At 42.3% G+C, this 25017-nt stretch overlaps 1 protein-coding gene across 1 annotated transcript in view; it reads right to left on the bottom strand.

Annotated features, from left to right (window-relative positions):
• Positions 1-12917: 12917 nt before the first annotated feature.
• The window catches only part of cth (cystathionase (cystathionine gamma-lyase)), a 16214-nt gene continuing 4114 nt past the window's right edge, over positions 12918-25017 (bottom strand). The window contains exons 2-12 of the mRNA XM_017479697.3: positions 22813-22894; positions 20589-20684; positions 20391-20500; positions 19994-20128; positions 19732-19789; positions 19556-19633; positions 19289-19441; positions 18176-18297; positions 17624-17676; positions 17133-17271; positions 12918-13444 (exon numbers count right to left, since the gene is read on the bottom strand). Of these exons, the coding sequence (XP_017335186.1) occupies positions 13409-13444; positions 17133-17271; positions 17624-17676; positions 18176-18297; positions 19289-19441; positions 19556-19633; positions 19732-19789; positions 19994-20128; positions 20391-20500; positions 20589-20684; positions 22813-22894 (1062 nt within the window). The 3' untranslated portion in view covers positions 12918-13408. The remainder of the gene's footprint in view (positions 13445-17132; positions 17272-17623; positions 17677-18175; positions 18298-19288; positions 19442-19555; positions 19634-19731; positions 19790-19993; positions 20129-20390; positions 20501-20588; positions 20685-22812; positions 22895-25017) is intronic.

The raw sequence follows: 25017 nt of genomic DNA on the forward strand, positions 1-25017 counted from the left end.
AACTTCAACAAGAATTTTTTTCAAGCATGCCAAGCAGCTGTTGGAGGAAGAAAAGAGTGGGAAGCTAGAAATGACCAGGAAGGAGCTGGAAGAATAGATCAGAAGGTAGTACAGCAATCCAGCAAGGAATGAGCCTTTAGGTTCACCAGGGTACGTGCCTCATCCAGCCCTACCCGTGTACCAGTTTAACATCTTGTCCCCCAAGCTCAGCAAAGTCAGAGAGGTTATAAGAAAAGCCAGATCATCAGCAGCCCCAGGCACCAATGGGATACCCAATCAGATCCAACTGGTCAAGCACAAAAAAAAAGATCTGCATATTGTTTGGTTTGACCTCTCAAATGCGTATGGATCAGTGCTACATCAGCTCATCAGCTATGCCACTGAGTTCTTCCTGGCAACATCAGGAGCCTGGTCTCCAATTACTTCAAGGACCTGCAGATGGGCTTTGCCCTGCAGGATTTCACTACCAGATGGAGTTGCAAGTAGGAATTGCCATGGAATTGTTTGTGGCTGCCTTCAAGTTAATACTCATTGTAGCCAGACAGATGGTGGGAGGAGTCAGATTGCCATCTGGATAGAATCTGCCCACTTGAGAAGCTACATGGATGTTAATAGCCTCCTGCCAACAGCATCATGTACAGCTAGGCTGCTAAAAGGAATGGATGAACTGATGTCCTGAACTCAACTGAAGTATCTCTCTATCAGGAAAGGGGTTAGGAAGGACAGCACCACCTTTGTCGTGGGCGGTGAGAAAATCCCACTGCTGGCTGATACATGGCTGAGTTCTCTGATAAGCACATGGGGAAGAGCATGCTGAAACAGCTATCTGATGGTCTGGCAAGGATTGACCAAAGCCAGCTTCCAGGAAAGTACAAGGCATTGTGCTAACTCACCACACTGTATCAGAGTATAATGTGGCTGTTGAAGTTGTGAGCAAGATGGATGGGAAAGCCAACTCTCTCATCCAAACCTGGCTGGGCTTGCATCTGAAACTGGTCTCTTTACCCTGCGATCCTTCATCATGGGCTACATGCAGGAGAATACCAGGCTAGTGTTGGAGCTGAGGGAGTCCACTGACCAAGCAGTATGGAGTACAAATGTCCAGGTCAACATGGGCCACATGTCGAAACCCCATGCTGATGTCGATCTGGCAATTATCAGGCTGCAGCACAAAGCGATTATCAGCAGAGTCCAAACAGATAAGACAGGTCTTGGGTGGGGAGAAGCTCCACTGGTCTGGTCCAAGGCCAGCAGGAAAGCAAGGAAGTAACTGGTTGTTGCTCAATGGTTAATATATTGGACTTCTGATTGGAAGGTTGTGAGTTCAAATCCCAACATCACCAAGCTGCTATTGCAGGGTCCTTGAGCAAGGCCTTTAACCCTTGCTCAAGGATCCTTAACGGTGCCACTCTGTCATAAAATGCCATAAATATAAATAAGTGCTATAAGATCAGGGCTGTAGCATGGGGACAACATGGGGGCTGGATGATTTGGGAAGGCATTGTGGGCAGAATCATCAGCACGGGGGACCTGTGGAAAATCCCACAGGCAAGGCTTATTTTTCATATCAGGGCAACATACAACACACTCCCATGCCCACTGAACCTGCACCAATGGTTTGGCCCGGAAGAATGCTGCCCCCTCTGTAGCAATCCAAATGTAAGTCTCCAGCACATCTTGTCAGGCTGCAAGACTGTGCTCTCCCAAGGGCACTACAGGTGGCGATACGATCAAGTCAAGGGGTGTAGACAAGCTTAGGTCATCCTCCGCCAGTGTGTCAATTTGTCTGAGAAGGTCGTGGCAACACAAGCAGTATGAAAAGAGTTTCATCAAGAATAGTTCCTTTCACCCAGTACAAGAGAATGAGATTCGATCTTGCCAGGAAGCTCCAGTTCCCTAGTGAGATCACCAACACAAGTCTCCGCCCTGATATAGTGATGTGGTCCAGTTACGCCAAGACTGTTCTCCTTATCAAGCTAATGGTCCCAAGGAAGGAAGGAATAGAAGCTGCCTTTGAGAGGAGGAGGCTGAAGTACCAGATCTAGTCGCTGAGTGTAACGAGGCTGGCTGGAGAACCATCATCTCCCTGGTAGAAGTAGGATGCCACGGCTTTTTTTGGAACAACAACTGAGGTACATGGGAGTAACTGGAGCAAAGCAGTGGAAGGGCCTGAAAGACCTGGCTGAAGAGGCAGAGAAAAGCAGCTTTTGGCTTTAGGTGAGGAGAAAGTAGAAGTGTTGGGGTAGTAACATCTAGCCCAAGGTCTAGTTGCAGGGGGTGGCATGGAGACGTCCCTGCCACTGCTCGGCCACCAGGAGACACTGGGGGTTAAATGAGCAAAACGTTGTTGAGTGATGGTGCTCAGCTGATGACCCTGCAGCTGACCTACGCCATATGGAATGAGTGGCTGGAACATGTTATGGAACAAGCATGCCTGTATTAAGTATAACAGGAGGAAACCATATGGAACCAGTGCACTGAGCATGATTAATGGTGCCAGTGGGGCTTGCTACAGCCTTAGTCACTGGATAGGTCTGTATGGTATTGGCTGCATTAGGCATGGTGGCAAGGCTGAAGGAAATGCAATAATCGTATGGCCATCAGAGAAGGTACAGCAGGCAGTACTGCCATAGCAGGTCTACATCTACCTCTGCAATCTGCAATCAATACAATAGCAATTTGCCAATTATTACAATTTTTTTTTATTAATGAATGAAACATAATCTGATCGCAGTTACATTTACTGTTGTAGAATATCCACAAAACAAGTTAGTTCCTGTTCTCACTTACGTTATAGCATCTATAGACAGTTGCCCCTTCACCAGGCTTTGTCTTTTTCTCTCTCTTGAAGTTAAAAAGACAAACAAAATGCAGCTTTCCATCTGACCATCGGGTATAAGTGTCTCAGTGTAAACTCGTCTGTTTTCAAAAACTTACAGCTTTTACTTACAAGTCCCTGTATAAGTGGTTCCTATAGAGACAATAACAAATTAGAACGAGCGCATTAATATAAACCCGAAACTACCGTCAGAGCTGCTGTAACGGAAAAGTAATGAACACCTTCTGTTCTGACCAATCAGAGCCCAAAACTCAACATCACTCAATAGCTCAATAGCACTGTAGTATAAAAGTTTATAACTTTAAAAAAAAAAAAAAGAAGAAGCAATTAAATAAGGAAAGCTAAATCACAGTAAAACGTATTAACTGCTCCATCTCAGATCCTAATGTGACTCTAAATTAGTGCTGTATTAAAATCAGACACACTTGGAGGATAAAGCCGTTAATCCTACAAATGAAAACCTTACAGGCAGCGTTAGGGTTCATTAGCGTGAGAAAGATATTAGTCATATCTCAAGCCATTTCTGATATTTATATCAAAGAGTATTTACAATGAGGTCATCTCAATATGAATTCTAAACAATGGAGTTGACCCGCATGTTTATTAACACACACAATGTGGAATTAGTCATGAGATTAGTGGTTGATGGGAAGTGGTGAAGCAGCTGCACACCCACTATTTCATGGTATAATAAGTGATTAATGCCTACCACAGCCATACCAAGAAAAGGTTAATGATTATATAAATGGAAACGATCCAGCTTGTTCCCTACATGATGATCCAGACAGTGTTTAAGCAACCTGACAACTACAGACTGTAAAATACGGTGTATTTGGTGAGAAAACTACCTGCAGAATTAGGACAAAATACCAACCGTACATTTTTATTTATTTTTTTTTTAGAAATGATGCGGAGGAGGCTGGATAGAAATGTGATAGGGCGAGAGAGAGAGTGTTTAATGTGATGCTCGCTGGGTTGTGTGGAGTGTCGGCTCTGTAATTGAAAGCATATTTCTTTTGTGAATTTCAGGCCAGTTTGTGCACACATAAGGGAGAAATGAGGGTTTATTCAGGAGCTCGGTAAGGCAGGGTTTAGAAGGCTACTGGAGAAAACCGCTCATATAAAATAAAATCAATGCACCTCTTATCTCATCTATTTTGTGCCTAAGAACATATTATACTGTACTATTTACATATCGTACTATTTACATTGCGTACATTCAGTACTTCATAGTTATTGTTATATGTCCATTGTATATAGTACAAATGTGCGATATGTACATGGGGTATATGTATAGTGGGACTGTCCATTGTTGTTTGTTGTATATACTACTCATATGTATATGTGTGTGTGTGTGTGTGTGTGTGTGTGTGTGTGTGTGTGTGTGTATAGTTTCCGCTTATGTCTATACATGTTTATACATCTTGTAAATACTCTTTATATATCCCTGTATTGTTCTCCTTACTATCTCTTTTTTCTTCACCTGTCTTGCTGCTGCTCTGACACCCTAATTTCTCCATCTGGTGTTTAATAAAGTATTATCTTACCTTATCTAGAGAGGAAGCTCTCTGGAGTTAAGGCTATTCCCCACAGACTGCTGAGATGAAGTGTTTTGGACAATCTGTCATCTTCAGTGCCGTGTTACAGCTGGATGATTTATAGTGTAGAACTGCTGTTCAAACCTTTTAAAACGCTTTAAGACCATCAATTGCTACTAAATAGATCCAGCCATCCATCTTCTATAGCACTTATCCTTCCTTCAGGGTCACGGGGAAACCTGGAGGCTATCCCAGGGAGCATCGGGGACAAGGCGGGGTACACACTGGACGGGGTGCCAATCCATTCATACACTACGGACACTTTAGACACGCCAATCAGCCTACCGTGCGTGTGTTTGGACTGGGGGAGGAAACCGGAGTACCCGGAGGAAACCCCCGCAGCACGGGGAGAACACGCAAACTCTGCACACACACACAGGGCCACGGTGGGAATCGAACCCCCGACCCTGGAGGCGTGAGGCGAGCATGCTAACCACTTTGCACCCTTTGTTTACTTGGCGGTTTGAGTTCATCTTAGTTAGAAAACTGACAGTAATTCTCCAGTTCAACCTGCAAGAACCGAATTATACAGAATTCCCAGAATCCACCGAGTGATTCATTGATCTGAAAGTCAATCATCCTGAGTCATGATTAGAGATAAAGCTCTGATCCAGCACATGGAAATGCAATATAAATGCTCTGGATGAGGGTCAGGGCGATGGCTCCATAAATCTTTGGTAAAGAGATTGTCAAGACAGAACAGCAGAGATCAATGTACAGCTCTATACAGTCTTACCAGCGTGTACTTCATGAAAATATTTCCCTTAAGATCCTCCAATGTTTCTTACGTTACCCTTATTTACTAATCTCCCATATCGTCGTTTTCATTGTTCAATCTCAAGTCACTTCTCAGTATGTCATAAAATTGTATGATGCATGAGCATTTTGTTATATTCACTAGGGAAATGATGATAATCCATCATATTGCACAAAATAACCACTATCTCGTTTTATGCATTTCTTTGGGGAAATTAATCCGTTGTAATTCTCTTGTTTTTATAGATAAAATCTTCTTTCCTTAGCAATGGTGCTCGGATATCTAACCAAGTGAGTCTGGTTTAACTGAAGACAAAGCTGACGGGAAGCTGCATGTCGGAAGAAGTTGAATAAATTCAATCCGAACGTTCCGTATACTGTATCTGGATCACATTTGCCGTAGAAAACTGGAATCGATTGCATTTTATTTTCCCCAGAACTCACTGACTTATAACCAGAGTCAAATCGTAAGTGTTTATTGAATGTAAAACATCTGATTAATGAAGAGTGCCTTATAATTACGAGAATTACGATTTTCGCAAGTTTCTGCGGCGCTGGTGGTCCCACATTTCTTCGGTTCCCTGTTCAAAACTTTGGCTCCTACCTGCAATTAGTTCTCGCACAAATGGAGTAAAAGAAAGAAACCACCGGTGTACGAACAAGCAGACATCGAACGGGTCGACCAAGGAAAACAACAGCAGTTGATGACAGAAACATTGTTGTTTTTGGTTTTTCTTCCCAGCTCTCACAGTCTGTGACTCTGTTCACACGGACAGCGGTAATCTCATTACTGACCTTATTCTGAATAAGACGTGTAATATCCTGATTAAGGTGTTTACATGAGTCGCTTTTAGAATACTCCTTTCATGTTCCTGTTTTACGTGTTATAGAACGTAAAGCAATTAACGTCACACGTCATTACGTCCCCGCGTCACGCCGTCCGACGTCCCTGCAGAATTTCACGCATCGACGTACAGTCGGTCTTCGTTATGGGACCGTATACAGTTTTGGGTGTTTTTATTTTTTATTTTATGAACGCTTCAAGTGCGGTTAATTATTAGTCGTGCTGTACGCGCTAATAGACGACCGCTTGACGCCGTGGGCTGCGTCCCAAACCGCGTACTTACCGTCTATATACGTGTATTTGTCCGACTATATAGCGGGTAAGTACGCGGTTTGGGACGCAGCCGTGCTCTCTCGTTTGCCGTCAAACGGTCGAGCGCTGCCGTGTGTGTACGTGTCCTGTCGCACAATGCGGTGAAAACTCACACGACGTTAATAGTGTGATTAAGGCGTGTACACGTCTGTAACGCACGTCCATAACGCGACTAAAACAGGAATACTCCGCACGTCTTAATTCCATTCGTGTTTACTTCGAGTGTGACTTTAATCAGATTAACGTCATCGATAATCTCTGTTTACATGCCGGTTTCTTAATCAGAGTATCGTCTTAATCGGGTTCATATCGTTTATTATTGTTGTCCATGTAAACGTACTGAGTGACATCACCAATAACCTCCACAGAGCAGGGGTGAAAGGTCACAATCCACCGTTTGAAGAAGACTTCAAGAGCGGAAATATGGAGGCCATACCACAAGATGCAAAACCACCGATCAGCAGTAAGAATCAGAAGGCCAGGTCGCAAAGAAATACAGAGAAAAGTTCTGGAAACAAGATGAACCTCTACCAAAGTGACGGGAAGGCCAAAGTGTGGAGAAAGAAAGGATCTGCTCATGATCCAGAACGTAGAATCTCATCAGTCAAGCATGGTGGAGGTAGTGTCATGGCTTGGGCTTTTTACAGAGGTAAAATCTAAACAGAGAACAGAAAAACTGAAATCGAAACTAGCCGTCTCACTATGTTAGCGAAACCCCGATAATCATCTCTTCTGTTAAAACCTGGCTCAGAAAACAACACCTAAACTATTTTAGGGGAATCGGTCTAGACTGGCTTTTTAGCATTATGTTTGCACAGGTATGACTCCGGGGCGTCATACTTGTGCAAACTTATAAATGGTTGTGTCAGGTCATTACCGTTATCCCGGGTGACGTTTAGAGAGCGTCATGGAGATCGGAGAGCAGATAAAAGCAGACTTCCACGTTCTCAACACTCAGGGTGCGCACCAATGAAAAATACTAGGGTTGAAAATCCATTCAATCAGTTCTTCATTCCATTAGAGATGGACTAATCTGAGTTCTTATAGCCGGGGGGCTTTCTGCACTGTCCGCTGAGCAGTTATGACTTCATAAAATATCTGGGATTGAAAAGCTTTTACGGTAAAAAAAAAAAAAAAAAAGATAATAAAAGCCATTACACATCATGTCACGTTTATTATGACGTACAGTCGTGGAGTGCACTTCAATTCTGATGCAAAACTGGAATTTCAATAAACTGAATGTCAGTGTAAGTAGCATCGATGGATATGAATTGAATTACGAGAGAGAGAAAAAACACGCCGAGCGCACGCTGAACACACTGAGAGTCTCTTATCCGTTCTTTCACCATGAGCTTGTGATTCAGATGAAAAAATGGACTTGTGATAAAAAAAATGCCCGTATTCAGAGTTGGGTTTAGTGTGTATAGTGAGGGAATAATACTGAAACTTTGCGGATCTCAGATGTAATTCTGGACTGTTCAGGGGGCGGGGTTTAAATAAAACAGAGGTGTGTCTCGGTGATGCACGAGTCTGATCTCGAAACTCTAAGCTCAATTTCTCGCGTGATATAGAATTAAGTGTGACATTTTGATGTAACCACAATACGTGTATATATATATATATATATATATACACGTGTGTGTGTGTGTGTGTGTGTGTGTGTGTGTGTTTTCGGTATATAATATGTAAATATGACACTATACAACTGCTCTTATACGACATCTGAGGAATCCCTTCCCATTTTAATCAGACACATTTATAATTATTTATAATATGACGATATATTTATGGATAGAGTTAACTTAATTAACGAGGCGTAAGTGTAGTAGTAACTTAAAGCGAGGCGTAGCAGTGTGGCAGTCGAACACTTGGTCAGCTTATTCTTCAGATTGTTTTTTTTTTTTTTTTTTTTTAATTGATGTTTTTCTATTTATTTTTATTTATTTTCTACAGGAGAGCATTAAAAAAAAGAGACCAAAACACCGGCATCATTTCATCAAAACGGTGAAATAAAAGTGCGTTGATCTAACATAGCTTAATTAGCTTATTAAAGATATACAGTGCCCTCCGCTAATATTGGCACCCTTGGTAAATATTGGGGAAATTGTCTTTATTGTTGAACCCTTTGATCTTTTGTTGAAAAAAAATAAATAAAAATCACACAAATACTCTGCTGTCATGAATATCAAACAATTACAAACACTATAAAAATGTTTTATCTTTGTTAAACATAGGTGTGAAAGAATGAATTCTTATGAGAAAGATATATTATTAATATTATTACGCCGTTTCCGTTTCCGTGGTGTGTCACTCCCAGTAGCTGAAATCTCTAAAGCATTATGCAGCTCCACCATCGAGACAGACAAATCACATCTAAAGGTTGTCTCTTATCCTTCTCGGTCTCGAATCCAAACAACGTTAACAGCTCACTCAATTGAGGATTGTATCTCTGAAGCTGGTCCTCGGATAAACTGGTTATCAATCGATGACTGTCGTGTTCCAGCCCCTTCAGGTACTTATTGGATGTGTGGTAACTGCCTATAGTGAATAGCCTGCCAGGTTCAACGGTTCAATGTTCATTGATTTATCTCCTTCCTGCCATGCGACCCTGAACTTATCTTAACCCCCAATAACCTTATCTGTGTCTACGACTGTAAAACATGCTCCTCATATCATCGTGGTACATCGCCCTCCGTCTGATACTTCACACATTTTTTTAGACGTTCCAAATTGTTGTGGTCTTGTAACTGTATCTGGTGTAAAAATTGGTGGACGTTACACATTTGTAGGTCGTTTAAGGTATAGTCTGCCTTTTTGACTATATCCTGGCTCCTGGTCTCCTGATTCTTCAAGCATATTACTTCTGGTGAAGCTGAAGCATTTTGAAAATGATTCATTGACATCAGGATATTCCCTGTGATATTTTACTTTTTTTTTTTAGTACACCTGGGTGACTAGGAACAGGAAATTGTTCAAGCATGACTTCCTGTTTCACAGGGGTATAAATATGAGGTAACACATAGGCCAAATTCCCTTAGTCATTCATAACAATGGGTAAGAGTGAGTGAGGAATACAGCCGTGATGTGCGGCAAAAGGTTGTTGAGCTTCACACAATGGGGCGTGTCTATAAGAAAATAGCACAAGCATTGTAAATGCCCGTTTCACCATCAGGGCAATAATTAAGAAGTTCCAGTCGACTGGAAATGTTATGAATGGACCTGGAATTGGACGCGTGTCTGTATCGTCTCGACGTACTGTGAAGAGGACGGTTCGAGTGGATAAAATATCTCCAAGGATCACAGCTGGAGAACTGCAGGAGTTAGTTGCGTCTTGGGGTCAGAAAGTCTCCAAAACTACAATCTGAAGTCACCGACATCACCACAAGCTGTTTGGAAGGGTTTGAAGAAAAAAGCCTCTACTCTCATCCAAAAACAAACTCGAGGGTCTTCAGTGTGCAGACACGACTGGAGCTTCAAATGGGATCGGGTTCTACGGTCAGATGAAACCAGAATAGAGATTTTTGGTAATAAACACAGAGGTGGTTTTGGAGCACACAGAGAGGTAGCCGTATGGAAAAGTCCCTCATGCCCACGGTTAAATATGGAGGAGGATCTTTAATGTTTTGGGCTGTTTTTCTGCAGAGGACCTGGACATTTTGTTAGGACACATGGCATCATGGACTCTATCAAATATCAACAGATATTAAATGAAAACCTGACTGCCTCTGCCAGAAAGATTCAAATGGGCCGTGGTTGGATCTTCCAGCAGGAAAATGATCCAAAACATCATCAACATCAACACAGAAATGGTTTACTGACCACAAAATCAAGGTCCTGCCATGACCATCCCAGTCCCCTGACCCGAACCCCATAGAACACCTGTGGGGTGAACTGAAGAGGAGAGTCCACCAGCGTGGACCTGAAATATGAAGGATCTGGAGAGATTCTATACGGAGGAACGCTCTCAGATCCCTCACCATGTATTCTCCAACCTCATCAGCGTTATAGGAGAAGACTCAGAGCTGTTATCTCGGCAAAGGGAGCTAGCACAAAGTATTGACTAAAAGGTGCCAATAATTCTTGCACACCTACACATATTTAACAAAGATTTTTTTTGGATAAACCAGTGTTGTGTTTGCAATTCTTTGATATCCATGAGAGCAGAGTATTTTTGTGAATTTTTCGAACAAAAGATCAAAAGGTTCAACAATAAAGACCATTATTTTTTCACAGCCTTCACCGCTCATATTTACCGAGGGTGCCGATGTTAGTAGAGGAACCCCTGCCTGCTTTAACACCTCAGATGAGTCACAGGTTTTTATTCTAATATAGTATCACAGGGAATTGTACGACGGACGCTCCACGTAATCTACATCTGCTAATTAATATAAACCTGCGTAACCGCATTCTAGATTCTGATCTAGATTCTGTTCTACTACTTTGCAGTCATAATGATCTTTTTTCTCCCTCTCTCCTTTCGCCGAGCCCCACACGAATTTATGGAGATACTAGAGATCCAGATCCTTTCTGCCTCTGGATGGAGCTCAAATCTTCTTTAATTCCAGACTGCTGGGACTACGGCTGCTCCTAACGCCATACAGACTTCATATAAATCCATAATGAACTTTTTCACACTATCTGTTGTTACCCAGATGAGGACGGGTTCCCTTCTGAGTCGGGTTCCTCTCAAGGTTTCTTCCTCTTAAAACATCTTAGGGAGTTTTTCCTCGCCACCGTCGCCACTCAGTGGCTTGCTCAGTTGGGATAAATTCGCACCTTTAATATCTGTAGACCGTGTTGATATTTCTGTAAAGCTGCTTTGAGACAATGTCTATTGTAAAAAGCGCTATACAAATAAAATTGAATTGAATTGAATTGAATTGAATTAATATATAAATCAACACCTACTGACCAATCAGAATCCAGGATTCGACAGCGCTGTGTAGAAATGAGGAATCTTTTTTTTTTTCAGAGGTGCCGACTTTACAGAGAAAAAGTTTATGTACGTTTATGATCTGACCATGATGTTTCCTATTGTTGTTGTGTGTGTGTGTGTGTGTGTGTGTGTACAGTATGTGTGTGGAACTGAGTTCCAGTGTTTTGGAGCTTTATGTGTTTTCTGAGCATCATCCCTAATATGGCTAAGTACATTTGCTTGACAAACACAATGCAGAGAGAAGAGCACACACACCCACTCGAGCAGAGCTGAAGAGATGTGATATTGGAAATTTTCCTTTATTAAGCACACACCCTGTTTACCAGGATATGAGTATTAATTCATCAACAGCATGTCATTTATATGTTTTTCCTATTTATTTTCCTCATCTTTCCATATCTTCTTACTACTTAACCACCCCCAAACACCCCCACTCCCACCTAGATTACGTGTATGAGCTGTTCTGTTGTTACGGTAACGATAATGTATTTTAGCGAGCACGTTATTATATTACACACGTTATTATAGCGAGACGTGCGCTTGTACGAACATGAGGCACTTGACTTCTGACCAGTCAGATTCCAGAATTCATCTGCGCTGTGGTACAACGTGTTCTTAAGAGATACGAATACAAACGCAGCCAGGGACGGGGCGCTTTTTCTGGGGAAAGTTTTTTGGAAACAGCATGTGATTATTAAAGTGCACCCATTATGGATTTGAAACGTGCATAATGTTGTTTTAAAGGTCTCATACGTTAAGATTTACACGCATCCGAGGTAAAAAAAAAAAACAAAACATTTTAACGTGCTCGTAATTTAAACCGCAGCGTTACCTTTTCCCCCAGTTTCACAAACGACTCGTTAAACGATCCGTTCTAAACGATTCGTTCTAAACTCCTCCTTGCGGTGAGCATGCTCTGCTCTGATTGGTCAGACGTCCCAGTCTGTTCCGAGTGTTGTAGCGCCGTCGGCGAGCGGCCGATGAAGACCAGAGGCGGGGATTTTTGTTACAAACCTACGTAGGTTAGTACAGGAAGTAAAGTCTGGAATCACTAACGAGTCGTTTCAGCCGTTCAGAATCGATTCCTTCTTTTGGGAGTCGATGACTCCGTTCGCCGTGCGCTTTGATTTTTGAAACTTCGCAGACGTTTTTACATTCACAAAGAGCTACGTACGTAACACGCTACATGAAAGGGAATATTCGAAAAAGCGCAATAGGTGCACTTTAAGATTAGCGTGAATGATGCTTTTACAGCATTCATTTATCCTTAGTGACTGCCTGGTCAGGGTCTACTGTTTTTTTTTGTTTGTTTTGGTAATAAACTAATTAAATTCTTCTTTTTTTTTTTTATTTTAGTATTGTGGAAATTTACAAACAATATCATAACAATAAACGACAGTGATGAGAACAGGATTTGAAATCTATTCTGGTTCAGGCCACATCCATTGTGGATTTAAACTGGATTCAAAGTCACCCCTACACCCCTAATATAAACACCCTGAGCACGTCATATTATATAATATACGTCTAAATATACGCACATTAATCCACTAACTCCCCCTTTTTAAATAAAGAGCTTTTAGCGTAGCTCCATTAAAACAAGTCCAGCAATAAGAAACGACACAAGAGCAATGAATTACATATGGTTTTTAATGGGTGTAGCAGTGCAGAAGATAAATCAAAGCAACCTTTCCTGTTAAAAAAATAATAATAATAAAAATACGGCTCGGCCATTTTCTTCATTTAAACTGTGATCTGGAGGATCGTTTTTATTTATTTTATTTTTATTTTTTACACACGGTATAGAGAGAAGTGTGTATCCTTGCTCGTTGGGTGTGAATGGTGCTGTAGTTGTTTCACTCGCACACACTCGCACTACAGTATAAGGACAGAAATACAGCAGCAGTGTTCATTAGGAATTCCCTTTCTAACCCTAGTCACGTTGCAAAAAAAAAAAAAAAAAAATTCACCAAGAAAAAAAACAGAAACAAAAAAACAAAAAAAAAACACCTGGTCTATGGAAGTACTGATTTGCGTCATGTTTGATCCCTGATGTAAAAATGACTTCAATCATGTTCGTCTGTTCGTCTACATCACCCCGCCGACGTTCTGCCGAAACGTCGTCACTTCTTGCCCGCGTCGACGAGTGTAAACTTTTGCTGTGAAAGGAAAATAAAAATAAATATCAATAGCAGGGTTAAGACTATGATTTAATAATAATAATAATAATAATAATAACAACATTTTATTTACACATAAATATACACACACATCACAGGAGCATAAAGCTAATTTTAATCTCATTTTACTATATTAAAACATATGTTTATATTATTATACAAATAATTATTTATATTCATTAAACCAACCTTTTATTAAAATGTCTATACCACCTCTTAAAACATATTAAAAACATTCAAACATGTTCTTTATTTATACACTAATTATTAATTACCCAAGCATTAATTACCCATTAATATTTTAAAGTAGAAAACGACTATGTAATTATGCGCTTGTAATATATCACTTTATTACGAAACCATAAATTAAAGCGCTTTAACAACATGACGGTTTTTTTCAGTCTGGTGTTCGCGTTTAAAGCAACATACCGCCTTGTGACACGTTTTTACGCTTCACTTCTCCCCCCCCACGTTTTAAGAGCTTTTCATGGGAATAAATATATAAATAAATTGATTGATTGATTGATTGATTGATAGAAAAAACGGTGATATTTTGTGAGCGGTCGGATACGACACCGCTGTTAGCCGGAGCACGGAAGATACCGGCGTGATGATGTTCTCCGTTTAATCCATTACCCCGCTGATGAGTTTGCCTCATCCAGCCTCCCTGCCAAGCCTTTTTTTCGCCTCGCTAATGGCGTGCCTCCAGGGAACACGCGATCTGACGCTCGCCGCGAACATTAGCATATTCGGCAGTAATAAAGAAAAAGACCCGACAGCGCTTTTGACCCTCGGAGGATGATTAACCTCTTGTAATCTGGAAGATGGAAATGAGCCACAATCGATATTCCTCTACACGCAGACGCGAGCTGGATTATAAATACGCTCGGGGAAAAAATAAATCAGAAACATCTCCTTCTGGCCTGGATTTCTAGAGTAAAGAATAAATAACATCAGAGTGAAACGAGAGACAGAATGCAGGAGAATCTCATCGCTGAAGAGGAGGCGATACTTTTAAGCAGAACCGACCGAGGGGGATTGTGGGAAGAAATAACACCCAGCAATTTATAACAGCACTGGAGGAAGGTAAGCTACTACTCAAAATCCACCAACTGCGAACCAGGAAGTGCTACGCCTGGGCTCGTGAGATATACAACACGTCGTATACAACACGTCCGGTCGAGCGAGTCCCGAACCACGTGTGCGTTTCAGCCATCAAGGCCTTCCTGTTTCTTAATAATGTTAATCCTAAGCACTTTTTACGAAGCTCTTTTACCTTCACTGTGATTGCTACCTGTTGCATGAAATCTCCCCAACCCATCGCGGTGTCTTTTATAAACGACCCCAGACGCGATTTTGCACCAGAACGCATTTCCAAATACTTTCAATTTCCCCGTCACTGTAACTTCACACACACCCCGGAGATCGTTTATAATGTCCTGAGATGTACGAGTTCCCGGGCCAGGAGAACATGATCGGTCTGGGAATCTAATCGCAGGCAGACATCGCATGTACACGCGTTATCGAGTTATCGTTCTTCTGTGAACTATCGACGTGCGAAAGGCTCGAGTGCAGACTTGCAGACCTGAGGCGCCAAGAAAACTAGCTGAAGCAGAATACAAGCCCTGGCAGAAAACAAGCAGTGTTTGTGCTCTCTAATGAGCAACAGAACATGAGGCTGACACACACACACACACACACACCCTTCTGCCTTATTTCACACCAAAATTCCTCTCTCGGATAACAACCATGCAGAGCTGAGGCTCCGCCCAAAAGCAGTGTGTAATAATATTACGAATGATAAATATAGCTACAAGCAGCGATCAGCGGGGTCCAAGCACCGTAGTTTTAAAACACCCTTATTCGCAGAAGTATGTTTAAAAGTAGTATGCGAATCAGTAAACTACCCAATGACCATGCTTCGCTACATCCCTACAACGTACAGTTTGGCCGACACAATGAATCTGCTCCGCATTTTGATCACCTGCCGATTCGCTCGTCCCACCAGCCAGCTCTCCCCCGATCAATCACACAACATCAGATGGTGAAGGTGCTCCAAGACACGCGGAGTCGGCCGACCGCATCGTTTCGAATGACAGCTCGTGTTACGTTACAGCTCGGATGAAAGCGCGAACACGAGCGTGCTGAAGCGTACGATCGGTTAGTGACCCCGTGATTCACCGGCCGAGAGAGTAGGCTCCTCCCACTGAGACGGCACTGTTTATACGACAGTTCTATCAATCAGAAAGTAATATTGGGTAAGAGATATTTCGGACACGATATGGCCGAATGTTAGTTTTTGCTCCGCTAGCAGATATATATATATACACATACACACACACGGTGGTGCTTGAAAGTTTGTGAACCCTTTAGATTTTTCTATATTTCTGCATAATTGACCTGAAACTTCACCAGATTCGTACGCAGGTCCTAAAGGTAGATAAAGAGAACCCAATCAAACGAATGAGACACAAATATTCTACTCGGTCATTTATTCACTGAGGAAAATGATGCGATATTTTCCCCGTTTTGATCGAAATTATTATTTTTCCAGCTGTGTTATTTGTGCTTTCTAACTGTAAGGTGACCGTGAGTGTGTAGAAAGGCGCTATAAATATAAAGCTGGACCATCTCTAAAGAGTTTGGACTCCACCGATCTACAGTCAGACAGATTGAGTAGAAATGGAGGCAATTCAACACCGTCGTTCCCCTCCACAGGAGTGGAGACCAACAAAGATCTCTCCATGAGCGAGACGTGTAATAGTCTGTGAGGTCGCGAAGGAACCCGGGGGAACTTCTAAGCAATTAAAGGCCTCGCTCACGTTGGCTAATGTTAATGTTCACGAGTCCACCGTCAGGAGAACACCGAACAACGATGGTGTGCATGGCAGGGCTGCGAGGAGAAAGACACCGCTCTCCGTAAAGAACATCGCAGCCCTTCGGCAGTTTGCTGAAGATCACGTGGACGAGCCAGAAGGCTATTGGGAAAATGTTTCATGGATAGATGAGACCTAAATAGAACTTTTTGGTTTACATGAGAAGCGTTATGTTTGGAGAAACGAAAACACTACACTCTAGCATAAGAACCTGATCATGATTTGGGTCCGTTTTGCTGCATCTGGACCACAATGGCTTGCCATCATCGACTGAGATTCATCTGTCCATGGACTGAATCTCAAGAGAAAGTGAGTCACGCAGACCCGATTCCACCGAAGAACGGGTAAAGACAGATAAAGTGAATGTCTTGGAACGGCCGAGTCAAAAGTCCTGATGTGGAAGACCCCGAAGCGAGCAGTCCATGTGAGGACATCCCAGAGTCGAAGCTGTTCTGTACTGACGAACGGGCTAAAACTCCGTGACCGCATGTATAAAAGGGTTAAAGTATAAACAATCGTCTTTAGTTTTTCCTCACGCGATTAGATTTCATAAAAAGTCATATAAGCACCGGCCTGCGAGAGTCACGTGACCTCTTTTAATGTCCTTAGCATGGAGATAACATTGTTGCCAGACACAGATTGCGCACTGGCCATTCGCACCACGTTTAATCATTACCGAGGAAGCAGGGCCGCTCGAGAGCCGTGCTTGTGTGCAAACCAGCGACGAATAATCTTACATGAGTGTTTATTTATCCGAGTGTGTGCGTGCGTGTGTGTGTGTGTGTACTTACAGCTGCACCGAGAGCTTGATCTAGGTCTGCGATAATGTCCTCCTCATCCTCCAGTCCCACAGAGAGACGGATCAGCGTGTCCGTGATTCCCAGCTCCCTCCGCTGCTCTTCTGGCACCGAAGCATGAGTCATAATCGCTCTGTGAATCAACGGCACAGGCGTATCTGCTTATTACGCGACGTACAGGCCGCACGGGATTATCTATCTCTGGATAAGCAGAGCCTCCTGGTTCTACCAAATTTGATCAGACAGGCAAAACCGTTTCGTTACTGTAGCTTTTGATAAGCGAGTAGGCACATATGATAACCAGGACGAAATTAAATATACTACACACACACACACACACACACACACACACACACACGCTACAGATGTCGTTGAGAGATGTTGCACTCCGTTAACTTCAGGAACTGTACGATATACCATGAACAAGATACGCTCGGTTTGGATTATACTTGCAGCAAGTGCTTGAAGGGACGTGTGATACTTACGGATGCTCAGCCAGACTCTCGTAGCCTCCAAGACTTTCAGCAAGAGCGAACAACTGAAAAAAATATGGGTGGAATTTAAAACACACACACACACACACACACACACACACACACAACAAAAACAATCCCTAACACTTGCTTTAAAGATGAAGATGAAGCGAGAGATTTATTTACAACCTGTAGAAAGTTATCCACGGAACCCCGCCGTGACATTCCTACTTTTAAATAAAATAACACCCGGCCACATATTACTATCTAAACCAGGAGTGTCCGATCTTATCTGGAAAGTTCCGGTGCGGGTGCGGGTTCACATTCCAACCCAGCAGGCGCCGCACCCGATTTCACCTGGTTAAAATCGGTTGATCTTGGCTTTCCATAGAATCGAGTGTGGCTCCTGCTGGGTTGGAACGAAAACCTGCAGCCGCACCGGAACTTTCCGGAGAAGATCGGACACCCCTGGTTTAAACAGCTCGGAAATGAGATCCTAACACATAGTGTGATAGTCTGATCTTCAGCGGAGTGAAGTTCTCGCACTGTTCGGTCTCGAATCACCTTCAGGTTGCTGAGGAAAGAAGTGGCGTGTTCCAGTTTGCCTTTGATATAGAAGGTGATCATCCCTGGACAGCCTGAGCACTGTCTCTTCATCAGCTCGTACTGGGGGTGAGACGGCAGACCTGGCAGATAGACGGGGAGGGGGGACAACAAAAAAACAACACCAAAACAACAAGCAGTGAGTTCTCCTCATCCAGAATGTATCATGCGCTTCTTCTTTCTTCTCTCAAGAACATGTTGTGACCCTGTGTTAAAGATTTAAGGCTTTTTTTGAGTGCCCTATACACACCAAATACATCTGAATCGCTGTATAGGACTGTGTTCAAGAATGCGTTAGTGCCCCCTAGTGGATAAAAACCTGCAACACACCATGACTGTTATAACAGGTCACCATATTAAAGGAATACTCCTGTTTAGTTATTTTTTGTTTGTTTGTTTGTTTGTTTTTTCGGGCTTCCTCCCAACCTAATCTTTATTTGCCGCATCTGTAGTGCGATTTCATCACATTTCCCGGTTCAGAGAAACAAACAGAAAACCTGTCCGCGCCAAACTCACTCAGAACGTGCAGATGTACAGAGGGCAGATGTCGGATTCCATTCATACACCTGCTGTTTTTAAACGAAGCATTTCCGTGAATTCTTCCATCTAAGGCGTTTGAGTTCAAATCGAGACATTTTTTAAATGTATAAAAATTTTCACGTGACTCAATAAGAACACCAAAAAAGACAAACAAACAAACAAACAAACAAACAAACAAACAAAAGTACGAGTTTGATAGCTTTTTGTATTGAGGTGGAAATATGGACACCACAAAAACTATTTTTTGGCTCCCGAAGAAGTCCATGTTTTAAAAATAGCAGTTCCACGTCTGCCCTTAGACTTCTATTATACGTGAGTTTGGTTTGAAGAGGATTTTCTGTTCATTTCACAGAGAAGAAAAACCATGATGAAATTCTCGTCGGTGCGAATCACACACAAACTACGGACACAAATCAGAAAAAAAAAAAAAAGAAATAAAAAATCAGGAGTATTCCTTTAATGAAATGATTAGCCTATAGCGCCGAATTATTAAATCGCGTTAAATAAATAGACGTGCTGTACAATTGTGGTCACCTGGGAAAATGACTTTGTCCACCCGGGGATCAGCCTCGAGGAACTTTGCCACAGCCAGTGCGTTCCTGAAGTGCTGTTTCATTCTCAGATGCAGCGTCTTCAAGCCGCGATTACACAAGTAGCAGTCGAACGGGGATGGGACGGCCCCCAGAGCTAAACACAAGAGCAAATAATTCTATTAAGCTACGCTGGATTTCGGCGCAGGAGCTAGTTAGTAATTCTGCACTGCTGCGCTCTTCTTCATCACCATCATCATCAACATCTCACCGTTCTGCAAATACTTCAGCTTTTCATACAGGCCCATGTGGTTAACAGAAATCAGCCCCATGACGACATCACTGTGCCCTACACACACACACACACACACACACACACACACGTTCAATAACTGATATCCTGAGCCAAAATCATACATTTCTACTGCATGTGTGAGCAATATGTACCGTTCATGTACTTCGTAGCAGAGTACATGCATATATCCGCTCCCAAGGCCAGGGGGCGCTGCAGACAGCAAATATGACCACAATACATCAGACTCAGGACATTTAATAATACATTTCATGTTTTATTTATACGTAGTATTCAGCACGATTATGCATAAATATCTCCCCGTCGATACAGAATCATTTATAAATGATTCAATCCATCAAGATGGATCTAAAAAGATTTTTTTTTTTTCTTCTCGTCCCCGACGTTAATTAATACCTGGAAGTATGCGGACATGAAGGTGTTGTCCACGACAACGATAATGTCCTTGTTGTACTCGTGTGTGATTTCGGAGCAGGCTTTAATGTCCAGCACTTTCATGGTTGGATTCGTGGGAGTTTCGATCCACAACAGCTGCGTGGAACAGAAGAAGGAAAAGAAAACAAAACAGGTTTTTCCCGGTCGGTATGCTTTCGTTTGTTTACATGCTTATCCTAAATCTTTTTGTTAATCCCTGTTAATGCTAGCTTGTGAGATGAGTCATAAGGAGAAGAAAAAAAACCTTCAAGACATTTGGTGTTTTAGCGAGCTTAGACAAAACGATCGAGAATGTTTGGTTTTGTTTGTTTCTTTACAGGAAGTGAAAGAAACGTCACGTTCACTCCAACCGTCGAACCTTTGTGTTGGGCTTTAGAGCCGCTTTTAACACGTCCAGCTTGGAGAAGTCGGCGAAGGAGACGTCGTAGCCGATCTCCGCGGCTATTCTTTTAAAATAGCGGTTGGTTCCTGAAAGACACGAAAGCGGGGGTTTTGACTTCACCGGCGTTCTGATGCTCGAAGCAGCAGTGTTTTTGACCGTGTGACCATGGCTCACCTCCGTAGACGTCGTTCATGCACAGGATCCCGTCTCCGGCCTTCAGCATGTGCACGATGGTCATGGTAGCGGCTAATCCAGAGGCCAGAGAAATACCTAATCCAAAAATCCACAGCAAAATGAGTGGGGTGACCAGACTGCGAGGAGAATGGGATTTTGCAATAGATTTAATTTGCCATTAAAAACGTGAAAAATCATAAATTAGTGGAAAGTCACCTGGTAGGTTGTTGGGAGCTACTGGATGACCAATCAGGGCCAAGCTTTATCGTACGGAGTCACGTATAGATGTAAAATCTTTTATACTTGTTACACTTTTATACTTGTTTGTAAGTAACCTGTAACACATTGCGTCTGATTATATATCCAGATATAATCCGGGGACCGTTGGAACTATAAAACTATTGGAACGGCGGGGCCAATTAATTTGATTTTGCTGTAGACCGAAGACGTTTGGGTTTGAAATCAAAAGAACATGAGAAGAAGAAGAGTTTAGAATTTCAGCGTTTACTTCCTGGTGTTTATATGTAGATATGCGGATTCATATACAGAACGTAGCACATTTTGTGTCAGACCGACCAATTTGTAGGTGAGCAAAAATATTGGAACACGTGGCTGACGGGCGTTTCTCGTCACCCAGCCGTGTCCTGTTCGATTAAGTGTCTAAGCAATACATAGCTCAGAACATTTAGTGTTGGTTTTAGGCTTCGGTTTCCCCTGCAAAGACTGCATTTGTCGATAAAACGGTTAAACCAACATGACGATCAGAGAGCTGTCGACGGGAGAAAAGCGAGCCATTTTGAAGCCGAGAGAAGACGGAAAATCAATCAGAGGCGGCGCACAGACATCGGGTGTAGCCGAGGCAACGATTTGGAAACGAGTGCCGAGGGAAACGACGGCATCTGATGATGGAAACATTGCGAGAGCGGTGAAGTAAAACTCCAAAAACAACAATCAGCGACATCACCAACAACCTCCACAGGGCAGGGGTGAAGGTCTCACCATCCACTGTTCGGAAAATACTTCAAGAGCAGAAATACAGAGGTCATAAAATTGAAATAAAACCATTTTTAACATACAATAGTCTCCAGAACTATTATAGATCTATATAGACTAGTATTCAGTGCCCTGATTGGCCAATGAATCCTCGGGTGTCCTGATTGGCCAATGAATCCTCGGGTGTCCTGATTGGCCAATGAATCTATATATAGACTGATTGAGGGATATCGATATATTCATACTTCTGTTCGGTGCGCAGAATATTCACGTCCGTTTTCCTATTCGCATTTAAACTGGAAGTGGGTGTGGTCTGTACCAGATTTTTATTTATTATTTATTTTTTTTATGTTAACCCTTACATCACTATGCCTTCGAAAACACTTAAAAACACCGAGATAAAAATGATTTTTCATACGATAATTTTCATACAAACGACGCGAATTACACGGATGCAGAATGTGCCGTCCCATTCAGTGGATTAAAATGGTCGTTTTTTTCTTTTCTGTTGTGTAATTTTACAATATATTATTAATTGTAATTTTTGCATTATATTCGAAATTGTAAAATCGTTTCTATTCATTAATCCAGTTTTATTCTTTATTATATTATACTCGTCTTTACTCATTTTTTTCCCTTTTCCATTAATATATTTTTAATTTTTAGAATATTTTATTTTATTTTTATTCTTTTTTTTTTTTTATATATATATACATATTCATATATATGTATATATATCTCGGAGCGGTCGTAAAAAGCATCTCACTGCGTGGAATACTATGCATGGTTATGTATGTGATAAATAACCTTCATTTGATTTAATCTGATAAATAAATAGCGATCTACAGAACATAAGAGTTATTGTTGTGGAACGTTCTGGAACGCGCTGTGATGTGACCGCGTGAGGAAGTTAACAGTGTTTCAAAACAACGTCCTTCCCAAATCTATAAAGCGTTACAGGTCCTGTTGGCCTACGTTTGGCTATTTAATCTTTTTTTTTTTTTTTTTTTTTTAAATCAGGTTTACTTTCGATTTTTGGGTTTGTTCCACTGCAGAACGGTCTACAGAGTGGACCAGCTTTCTGAATCTGACAGAACGATCGCTTATATACATGAACAATGAGAGTGTGTGTGTGTGTGTGTGTGTGTGTGTGTGTGTGTGCGCACAAAGCCGATCATGCAGAGTGGATTTATAAATAATTCCAAGAGTGTCGATCCGAGAGCGGACTTACAGTGCTGAGCTCCGTCCAGCGCAGCGACGGCTTTTTCCAGACAGTTCCGTGTGGGATTCCCGCTGCGACTGTACTCGAATCCCTGCAATTACGACAGCACACAGGGAAAAGAGGAGGAGTGAAGGAGTGAACACGGCAAAACAGAACAGAACCTAATAAACTTCCATCGCTGGAAAATGAGAAAAAAAAAAACTTCCAGAAGAGTGTTTAACATTTGTATTATAATATCTTGCAAAAACACATAAAACTTTTTATATTCATACTTTAATGTAAATATCTGGCTAAACACATATTCTTTAATGTTTAGACAATGCACATTTGATAGTGTTTAACATTTCTCTTTTAATATTCTGCTAAATACAAACAATATCTTTATAATATTGTTACACATGTTGTTAACCACATAATAATAATAATAATAATAATAATAATAATAATAATAATAATAGAAATTCTTCTGCTGATATCTGACCGTATTTTTAACGGAGAACTTGTTTCCGTTTTTTTATCATACCGTATTTTGCAGACGCAATGACATTTTGGATTAACGTTTCCTTAAATGAATAGCTGTCACGATCTCGCCAGCAGATGGCGCTGCGGCGACGACGTGCACGGAGAGCGCACGCGTGCACGAACCAGAGCGAGCACGTGCTCGCATGTTACAGAGAAACTTCGTTTACAAAGAACATGTGCGTTTGTTTCTGTCTGGTTTCCACCCTGTTCAGTCATTGAAGTTCAGTCACGGTCGCTTTTAATAACCTGTTATCTCCCATACTGTCATCAAATTATTTTAATTATTCTAATACTAATTATTTTCATCTTTTACTACACAGCTCAGCTTTTAACTCACCAAGAGCACAGACAGTGTGGGAAACGACCTCTAACCTCTAACCCTAGGCCAATGAATCGTTCCGTGCACTGATTGGCCAATGAATCCTCCCGTGTCCTGATTGGCCAATGAATCCTCCCGTGCCCTGATTGGCCAATGAATCCTCCCGTTCCCTGATTGGCCAATGAATCCTCCCGTTCCCTGATTGGCCAATGAATCCTCCCGTGTCCTGATTGGCCAATGAATCCTCCCGTTCCCTGATTGGCCAATGAATCCTCCCGTGTCCTGATTGGCCAATGAATCCTCCCGTTCCCTGATTGGCCAATGAATCCTCCCGTTCCCTGATTGGCCAATGAATCCTCCCGTGTCCTGGTTGGCCAATGAATCCTCCCGTGCCCTGGTTGGCCAATGAATCCTCCCGTGTCCTGATTGGCCAATGAATCCTCCCGTGTCCTGATTGGCCAATGAATCCTCCCGTGCCCTGATTGGCCAATGAATCCTCCCGTGTCCTGATTGGCCAATGAATCCTCCCGTTCCCTGATTGGCCAATGAATCCTCCCGTGTCCTGATTGGCCAATGAATCCTCCCGTGCCCTGGTTGGCCAATGAATCCTCCCGTGCCCTGATTGGCCAATGAATCCTCCCGTGTCCTGATTGGCCAATGAATCCTCCCGTGTCCTGATTGGTCGTTCATCATATTTAACACGTGATCTTCAACTGCAGCCAATATTTTATATAGTAATGAAACTCTGATTTGACTTTGTTTTTTTTAATCATCATTTTAAACTTCAATACTTAAAGATTTCCAGCATTCATTACCCACAATGCCGTTCAACTACCTGTGGATATCGGTGCAGTGGAGATTCATCCCTCATTTCATCTCCACCTGAAGACAGAGATGCAGCGGCGCTTCGTTCTTTTTCTTCCGTCCAGCTCGCTCACCTTCTCATCATTCCACGCCGCTCAAAACTCACCAGCGTCCGCCGCCAACACCATCGCATCACCTCGCTCGCCATCTCGCACGCCAAACTTTATATCCGTTTTCGGTTACATTTAAGGTTGTCGAACGTTAGTCCCTGTTCTCACTTACGTTCCAGCAGCGTTCCCTCACCAGCCTGTCTTTATCCGAAGCGTAAACTCTTCTGTCCTGAAAACGTCAGGTACAACATACAGCGCTACCTCGGACTGTTACAAAGCGCTGACACTGGAGACTCCTTCCATAAACATCTCCTCACAGAAAACTACTTTTTATTTATTTATTTATTTTAAATATTAGCCCCCCCCCCTTAACCCCTGCACATTTGTCGTGACATGTCTGTAGGCGTTGTGCCAGCTGTCCAACTCTGCATTCTTCACACAGGGGCCGAGATTCTTCTA

This window comes from Ictalurus punctatus, chromosome 11, assembly GCF_001660625.3.
Source record: "Ictalurus punctatus breed USDA103 chromosome 11, Coco_2.0, whole genome shotgun sequence".
NCBI lineage: Eukaryota > Metazoa > Chordata > Actinopteri > Siluriformes > Ictaluridae > Ictalurus > Ictalurus punctatus.